At 38.4% G+C, this 9846-nt stretch overlaps 1 protein-coding gene across 2 annotated transcripts in view; it reads right to left on the bottom strand.

The window, feature by feature from the left end:
- Window positions 1-409: 409 nt before the first annotated feature.
- PELI2 (pellino E3 ubiquitin protein ligase family member 2) overlaps window positions 410-9846 on the bottom strand; it is a 74577-nt gene continuing 65140 nt past the window's right edge. For both annotated transcript variants that reach the window (XM_055813590.1, XM_055813595.1), the window contains exons 4-6: window positions 6169-6366; window positions 5313-5501; window positions 410-2387 (exon numbers count right to left, since the gene is read on the bottom strand). In XM_055813590.1, coding sequence (XP_055669565.1) covers window positions 1821-2387; window positions 5313-5501; window positions 6169-6366 — 954 coding nt within the window. In that variant the 3' untranslated portion in view covers window positions 410-1820. The remainder of the gene's footprint in view (window positions 2388-5312; window positions 5502-6168; window positions 6367-9846) is intronic.

The raw sequence follows: 9846 nt of genomic DNA, 5'->3' as shown, positions 1-9846 counted from the left end.
AAATGCTGAAAATCTATACAGCAAAATTATATTAAAAACAGCAGCAGACAAAGTACGTCCCATCACCATTGGCAAGGAACATGTAAAATGTTTATAAGGTTAACTATAAAACAATTTTACAACCAAAATATGAACAGGCCAATTCAAGTATATATACACAATATATTAAAATCATATAAATTATGTATTTATACAAAGGGCACAAATATAGCAAAAAGCTATAGTTGATTAAACAGAACTGAGCTTGAATGATCAATTTCATCTAGAGATATTATAATTTTCTCCCAATTTTTTTTTTTAACCTGGATAGATTGATACCTCAGATACCAAGAGTACAGAAAGCAAAAGAAAAAACCCACAAATCAAAGAGTTCTCTTTCTGTAGGAAATGAAACTAACAGTGGGCAGGGTACATCTCATGAAATTCTGATTTAATTATTTCCATAGTAAACATTTATCAGCTCTCTTCAAGTCAGGAATTTCAAGTGATCCACTTCAGATGTACCACCCTGGTGCATATATTTGATTACACTTGCATGTTATTTGATTTGCAAACATTTAAAAAATGGATACAAACACATCTCAATCTGCAAAAAAAGGTGACAGATGGCAGCAAGTTGAAAATTCAACAAAAATACTCAGCTGAATTAGAAACGACTGCTCTCCTTACAGCATTTTGGCTAGTAAGTGAGCTTAAAAAAAAAAGCATTTTTAATTGCTTTTTTATTTCAAAACATAATAGCATATAACCACAATCCATTGAAGCACTTGAGAATCTAAACAGTCCCATCCGTGGGCTTATATTTAAACACATACTAAGTGCTTTCCTGAATTCAGGTCTATGTAAGTAAGTTTTGTGTAAGTTACACATACCTAAACCTTCTGTCTTGCTGCAGCACTGCCCCTTCATTAATACAGTTTTTTAAATGCTCGCTACATCTCAATTAACCCAATGGTCCCGGGCATGCAAGGAGCAGTTAGGGCAAGCGAAGTTAAGCAGAAATAAAAAGGCCGGACTACACATATACAGAACATCGGCTTAAAAAACAGAACTAAGTATGTAAAAAAGTAAAGCAGTTTCACCAGATGCAGGTTAAACAGGGGAGAAAAAAAAAGAAAGAAAAAACCAGCCACATACCATACACAATGAACAGTGGATATCTATTACACTGAAAGGAAATCAATGCCAACAGGATTTCCTCAGTTTCAAGTAATCTTTGATGCCTTTTTGGCCAGCTGTGTTATACCATAATAGATATTTTAATAGCTTTTATACTCTACAATTTAGGCAGCTAATTTTTCTCTTACATATCCAATTACCTCTAGTGAACATTCACCTATGGTTGTCCACACATTCTGTATTAGCTCCTTGAGAAACTATTCAAGTTAAATTATATTGCAAATTAAAGACAGTTACATTCTGTATGTTCCTTCTAGATTTGAAAAATAGGTTTTAAAGGCTTGTCAAAGTTTAGAGGAAAAAACCTTTCCATTAAAAAATCTTAGCTTAAAAAAATCATTAAGACACCTTTTTCTGAGCCAGGGTACTAATAAAAGATTACAAATATACTACACTTTGACCAAGAAGACTTCATGAATATGCTGCTTTTGAGCATGCAACACCACTGATATCTGTCAAGTTCCAGGTATCAATGTATCCCAATTCCACCACAGTTCCTCACAATTTCCTTGGCAGTTCCCCATCCCCACCCTACCACCCGATTAATAACATTATAAAAAAAGGTAAAATCTAGAGTTAGTGGCAAAATCTTCACAGTAAATTGTTAAAGAAAATGTTATTGTGGTCATTGCAAAGTGAGATCAGTCAATTGGACCCTGAAAAATTAGCTTGATGCAGTTGTGTTCCCCAGACAGTTGTGTTGCACAAAAAGGGCAGGCAGCATGAAATGCATGAGTACCATGAGGCAGTGGGATTTGAGACCAGTATTTTGCAGACTTCTCAGAGCACACATGTCCACAGGGGGTGAAAGCATGAGTTGGAGGACCAGCATCCACATAAAAGCCTGCTTCACAGCCAAGCCAAAGAGGCACATAGGGGCCAATGGTTCTGCACATAGGACACTCCCGCTCATTGGCTTCTGTGTCACTGCGATGTCCCCAGTTGTGATAGCCATGAACATGGCCACAGCTGAGGTATGCCCAGGGCTGCTTCTCTTCTACCACATCTTTACGGTTGATGCTGGGAAATGCTAAAGTGTTTAACCCAACAGGACACTGTGGTCTGGCAGCGTTGATCTCCTGTCGCAGAGCTTCAATGTGTTTCTGAGTTGGAGTGTGAAACAGTCCATCTGCCGTTCTCCACAGAAGGGTGGCTCCACACAGGTCAATGAGAGAGCCATCTTGCAGGACGTTGGTCTCATTTTCTACCTAGTGGCAGAACACAAGGGTAAGGGGTTAAACCTGAGAGCTTTTACAGACAACTAAGCATTTTGTCTTTCTCATCAAATCATTACCCTCCCTAGCCTGCTGCCTAATTTTGCCTTATCGTTTCCTTGCAGCCCCCCATTTGTCCGAATCCATCTCTTGTCTCTTATCTTGTATTTAAGAGTATAACGAGCATTGGTCTCTTATCCCGTGCTTGTACAGGAGATCCTAAATTTGCAACTGTTACATGCTATGGCAGTACTAATTATTATAGACAGGTCTCCCTGCCTGTAATTCTTTGGGAAAGGTGTTACATTAGTAATTGCTCATGCCTTCATAAATACCCCCTACCTACCTCTGAGCATGCTACTTTTTCCTCTCTATCATTGATTCTCTGTATGTTTTTATCACATTTAAGGTAAGGCATGATGGACTGAAGAGGAAACTTGCCATTCCTTAAGGGCTGTATTAGCAGATTGCTCACCTGGAATTCTCTGCCCACATAGACTGGTAGAGGCTGCTCATGCAGCAGATGATCATTTTTGGACTAAAAAGTGCTACCTGGGACAGACCAGCTGTCCTGCCACTCAGATAAACCCCCTTTTTTTTTTTAGCTTGTAGCAACTGTAAAGCATTTTGCAGAAGCATGAACTCCCACAGTGCACCTCATCAACAGTGAAACTCTTCCACAGATCCATTAGGGATAAATGACAAATGCAATACTAGCTACATGCACAGGTACATCAGAGTGGATTACAGCAGAGTGAATTACCAGTCGAATTTCTCAAGTGACAGGTTCTCCAACTGAAGCCACACAGGTTCATCTTCTGAACAGTTAACCACCCCAACTAGTTAGGCCCTTTATTTAATGAAGCATTCCATGCAAATACAGCCCCAACAAGCACTGCCGAGAGACTCCTCTTATCTGACTAAATGCAGATACTTAAAACATTTTCAAGGGATTATGCCAAACATGCATACTTAAAATAAAGATGATTCAGCCATGTCAAACAATCAACTTGTACTATTGCTACCAGTTCAGTAACGATGAATATATATTAAAAAGGTTCTTTATGAAATTAAGGAGAAAACAGACCTACTGCCTGCCTTTATACATAGCAAGTACACAGAAAATACCACTAAAGCAAAACAAATACCCAAACACAAATAAATACATTAAGTAGGTCACATGAAATCATCACATCTGCCAAAAAATACTATGAATAACAACCAATTTGGCATTTACATTTTAGATCAGTTTAAATCTACAGATGAACTGTGGATCATCCTTGTACAAGACACCTAGATGCTACAATACAGACTACAGGTCACCAGTGTCAAGTACTTCTAGCAGGAAAAAAAAAATGCAGCTGTGGGAGAGAAGCCTTGATGTGATGCACTTTTTGGTTAATTCCTTCACAAACAGTAAAGCAAAAAGCGCTCTCGTATGCAACACGTTCAAATTCATTATACAGTGTGCATTTGGTTTTATGAACCCAATCAACGAACACTGATCACATCAATACCAGTGTGCCATGTAATTTTATTTAAATGAACATTCAAGTAATTTTGGATGCAGGGAAAGGGATTTGTTTTAGTATGCTTTTCTTTAGCAGCACTAAAAAGGTGTTTTGCTAACCACGTACAAAGGGCGCAACTGCAACATCATCTGCCCCAGTCCCCAAGGCGATGTGTCTGCCACCGTTAAAGTGACAAAGCAATTTATGTACTGCAGGCTGTCTGCTCAGACCAGAACAAAATAGTCAGCCCACATTTTCCCAACTCCTTTAAGCAGTTTTCTGCAAAGCCAGTGGTAAAGTTGGAAAGTCAGTTCAGCACGAGTATGTGGGATACCTCTAACACAGTCAAGCTAATGGGAACTCACAGCAGCAGCAGCACAAAAGTAACTTTGGCATGGAAAAAGAGAAGGATATTCTCCCCACCACGCACACTTCCTTATCTTTGAAGTCTAGCAGCTGGGTGGTAAAAGTTGCAAAACAAAAGGGGCATATTCAGGTGCTATGAAGATGCCCCTTGAACATCCTCTCACTTCCTGAACCCTAACAGAAGGGAGAATGGGTTTTTCCAGCTCTGCAGGGAAGACAGCATTCTAACCTACCCAGAGACAAAGACAACTCCTGGGGAGGCTCATCTGCCCTACTGGAAATAGGGAAAACTGTACTTTGCTGGGCTACTTTTATATGGTGGTGTTTGATTTTCCAACCACCCCCTCCCCCGCAATTTGAGGCTGGGGCCAGGGGGGAAGAGATGAGTGATGATAGCTTTTTTTTTTTGTAGGCCCCACAGGTCTTGGGAAGGGGAAAGAAAGGACTTGCTATAGGAATTCCCTCTCATTTTCTGTGAAGAAGTGGACACATGCTTTCATGGGAACCCTTCTCCTGGTTATGTATGCCACAGGTCTCTGGCAGCTAGAATCTCTCACTTCTGGTAAAGGCAAAGCCCATCCCACTTCACAGGATAAAATTGGAATACACTTAGCAGGGCTTCTCTTACCTTCCTAGTGGCAGGTAAATAAAACAGAGGCTGCATTATCCAAACTTGTTTTGCACGCAAGTGGATTCTTCATTTTAAGATAGTACTGCAAAAGACAGCTCCCTGTGCAGTAACTTCCCCATGTCCCAGCAGAACATTTCAAAGATTGAGATTGAAGAGCAAAGTTTATTTAGCTTTTACACTCTATGCTATTTCAGTTGCAAAAGTGACATTAGCAGAAAACTTAAGAGTATTCCCCTGTATAAGCAGAACAGAATAGCAGCACAGAATCTACTGTAACACACATCTACTCAGATTCCAGTGCCCGCTAGTCAGGGACAGCACTATTACTATGCAGTTACACTGTGACTGTCTCCATGCCAGAAAAAACAGTATCCCTTATTTTGTTTTAATTACCAGTTACTTTCAACTTACCAGTTTCCCCCTTTGTTGAGCAGATCTGGTTTCCCGGAGAGTGTACACATCACCACAGACTGAGATCTCCCGCCAAACTCCAGGTTTAGACTCCTCCGTGAACCCTCCTTTTGGATGCATGACCAGCACCCCATTAGTTGTCAATCCATCCATGTGGCCATCAGGATTTTTCCACTTTGCCGCTTTTTCCTGCATGTGACAACCACCCAGGAAAGTAAGTTTGTCTAAAAGTTTATGGACTGAAGTTTTACTAGCACTGTCTGAAAAGCAACATTTCCTCACCAGCTGGCAGTGCTGAGACATAGATTTACAAAAGAAGTATTTTTAAGAATACCTTGTGCCAGAGCAGTAACGTCTTTTGCTTATGCATCTTCAATTACTATTCTCCCTTAAATATGATTATTTTAAACTCATTATTTTAAACCTCGCAGGTCAAGTAAGAGTTAAGGCCTCAAGGGTCAGTAGCATACTCTTAACTACTGTAAATAGATTACCACTGCAACGGGCACATCCTTTTCTGTAATGCAGCTGGTGTGCTCCTTGGTCTTCAGCGTTCAGAACTGCAACAGTGGCTTATTCCCAATGACTATCAAGAATATATCAAACAAACCTAAAGAAAATTCAGTAAGCTACTGAAGTAGAGCTTTGCTGTTAAAGACAATTATGACCATGAGTCCTTGCTGGTAATAAGTCAGGCACATAAAACTGCAGTTTCTACTTAACACTGCAGCTAGCACACTGGAGTAATAAAAGTCTAACGGCACTGTAAGTTATCAACTAGTACAAGGAAGTTCTGGGGCTTGAAAGTAACTGAATAAAACACCCAAGGTATGTTCATAGATAACAATTTACTTACACCAAGAAATATATTTTTAGATGAGTCAAATCCAGCTGCAAAAATTCTTGCTGTATATGGCGGGCTCCTGTCACAAACAATCCTGCATGCAAAACGGGATATGGTGCTTTGCGTAATCTGGGTTTCATCATTATTTTGACTTCCAGAAATAGTATCTGTTACTACAAAGTCTATGGGGCTTTCTGTTGACCTCCCAACCTGCAAAAGAATTAAGATAATGGTGTAACTAGAAGAAGCCATAAAATTATCAATCATTAAGGACACAATTTTGCCAAGTTAATGTTGATGACATCAGTAAACTCCTGTCTAGTGAATTTCCGCCAGAGCCTAATCTGTATTTTCACATTTGTCCGAGGCCGAAATACACCACTGATACGGCATGACAAATTTTCACTTACTACAACTGATGTACATGCTTGCCGAACACAGCTGCAATTAATTTGACAAAGTATTGCCAGTAACATGAAAGTATTATCACCTTGCTATTTAATAATCCAACCACAGCAATTTATTTACCACTGTATTCTGTCAATTGAGAAAACACTAGTTTGAAATGACAAGCTTTATTCGTATTTCTAGTTCCAAATTAATTTGCCATGAAAATACAGGACTTATTAAACCAGAACTCTTATTTTGATACATCATAACAAAAAGCTACTCACCTTCATGTTTTCATAATTTGTAGTTCCAGAATAGAAGAGTTTTCCGGTAAAACCCACCACATGATTAAATTTATTCCTAATCATGCACATGTATGACTAAAGTAATTTTAAAAAACTTTCTTCAGCAGAAATAATGCTCATCAGTACACAAGAATATTTTTCTATCTTGCCTTCTATAAGTTTTAATTCTAAAACTGGAAACATCTAGGCACCTAGAACAGAAAACTATTACAAAACCAAGGGAGGGATCTGACTGCCAAATACACAGTGAGACTTCACCAATACTTCTACAGGCAAATTAGTGTTACACCAGCTTTGCACACAACTTGCAAAGTGGAGCTGAGGAGCAAGGAGTGGAACAGAGTATTCATTTTACGGACAACCTGTGATCAAACAGAAGAAAATTAAGAACATTCTTCACATGAAACTGCCACTGCCTTCAGTATCAGGCATCTATGTTCACATAAAATAACTTCCTCACTGAACACTATCTCATTCTCCCCCAAGAAACTATTAGCTTCTTGCTTTGCCGGCTATGGGAAGACATGTATGGTTCCATCACTAAAACATTTCTGCAAACTAAATACGCTGTAAAGAAACATTATTCAAGAGTCAAGGAAAGCAGTATTATTAATACTTAACCCTTGTCACAACTGAACTGACAACAGTACAGGGATCTCTCCCACACTTCTCTTCTGTCTTCTGTTCTACTTTGCAGCACTGTGCAACTCCAACACATGTTGGAATTCATGTCTTAGGTGACACATCCAGTTACTTTCTCCAGATAAAGTGCCAAGGAAATACTGAAAAAGGCCTAATCAAAAGTGTGCCCTTCGAAAGTACAGCGACTAGTGGAATACCCAAGAGACTGAGTTTAGAAACTGTTTAACACAGGATGTTTCTGATTTATATAACTTGACAAGTTGAAGCTAAAACTTAAAGCTATATTCTTCTGCCTTTTACAGGACTATTTCTAACAGGCTTCTATTTCCCATCCAATGTAATTCCTGCTAGGAATCAGCACTGACCAGCAGCAGGAAGCTTATTCATAACTCTTTTACTATACACCATCTGCATGTGAAGTCTCTTAAAGGATAATCAATAACGAACATGAAAATTTTGTTCATAACAAGCTTCTGCCTGTTGCAGTCTCTCCAATAGATCACTCTTTCAAAGCTTTTCGATACAATTAGAGAAAAAACTTATTTTTCACTAAAGAACAACAAAACACATGAGTGTTTGCTCCCAGTCTTCCTTATGTCATACTAATACATCTATATAAAACCCAAATATGTTTGGATATAAGCATTATAATCTATATAAAACACTTTTATGTGGTTTTTAAAATCTGAGATCACACAATCTTTTAATGTATAAATAAATCACTTTGTTGCTTGTCACAAGTAGGTCTATACAACATCAAATATTGTAAATATTTGGTTTTCTTTTGTTGGATTTTTTTTCCTGTTGAAAAAGCCTTCTAGAGGATCAGTCTCATGTATTGTGTTACATTTCAACACCAGAAATTATTTTAAGAAGTGGATTTCAAAACATGGCAGTTTCCTCACACTCCCTATCAAATCAAGATATTGGGTTTGAGATCACCTGAAAAGAAAGCCCCTCAGGAACAAATGAAGAACTTGATGCTATCGACATTTACCCACAAAAAATTTTAACTCATCTGATTTTGCAGTCAGCCTACAGTCACTACAGACCTACCTGCATTATTCAAAGCTACTCTTTTCAGACTTCGTTACTCATTTCTTCCATTCTCCTCTATAGCACAAAAGACTTTCTTCTTTCTAGGAATTTTAGGTTGTATTTTGCAACTCTTCTTGTTAACTGTGTCATATTACATATTATTTCACTAATTTCCCCATAACAAACCATAAATCTTCCAAATGATGCATAAGACAGTTTTTGTTTACACTACAGGTTATTGTTAAAGGCTACGTAAAAGCCAGGCAGTCAGTTTGCTAGTGTGCACCGTCAATCAAGGAAGTGCTGTTGAAAACATTTATTCCTGAGACAACGCAAAACCAGACAACCTGCCAGCAGATAATTTAACAGCAGCAGATTCTTGGACTTCAACAGAATTTCAGTCTGATAGAAGTGGACCATGCATCTTCTGAAGGGCTGTTCTTAGGGGGGGGTGGTGGTGTAATAAATCAATTCTTCATATTGAATGTACCTGCTTCTTGTATAAACTTGTAATTATTTAGGGTACAGGCTACACATTTTTGTTCCTTGTAGTGGTATGAATAGATATAATCAACCAATTCTCATGCAAGCAAGTCATGAAGGAACAGGTTCTACTCAAACCAACGTACGATCAACAGAATGGTAACTGAACTCTGAAGAAAATCTTCATTTTTATCATCATATAGATACTGCAGCATACAGACTTCAGGAGATGCCAGATGGAACATATTAGTACATTCATTTTATTAAATGAAGAAATCCAATTGATGTCACTACGACAAAAGTAAATAGTAGAATTTGCACACAAATTTCACTATAGAATTACATTTAAAAAACCCCAAACGAAACCACACACAATACAGCAGAACAATACTTCAGTAAATACAGTAGGAATAAAGAAAAGGCAACAGTACAGGACATAAGAACAGAATCGTATGAGATGTCCAGGGCAACCTTCCAAAGCAGGAAGCTGTGAAGGTTTGGTTTTGTTTTGTTGTTTGGGTTTTTAAGTGATCCAGCAGATGCTTGTCAGTTGACTGACCAGGATATTAGCAAGTAGGAAAGACAAGAGCACCCATTTCTGCATTTTTTCCAGCTTTCAAGAAGCAAGACCATTCCTAGCTAGGACTTTTAAGTAATATTTTCAAACACTCTTAAGAGTACACTTACTTGTAAGTAACTCTTCTTGTTATTTTCAGACAAAAGCTACCAGAAGAACAGGGGTAGGACTACTCCTATATGAAACTTCATCATGCATCTACTGAATATGCATGTAACCTGCATGGTTAACAAATGATGCCTCTCTGTATGGCAG

The sequence above is a fragment of the Falco peregrinus genome, chromosome 1, assembly GCF_023634155.1.
Source record: "Falco peregrinus isolate bFalPer1 chromosome 1, bFalPer1.pri, whole genome shotgun sequence".
Classification (NCBI taxonomy): domain Eukaryota; kingdom Metazoa; phylum Chordata; class Aves; order Falconiformes; family Falconidae; genus Falco; species Falco peregrinus.
The sequence above is the reverse complement of the archived record's forward strand: the minus strand, read 5'-3'. Positions and strand labels throughout refer to the sequence as shown.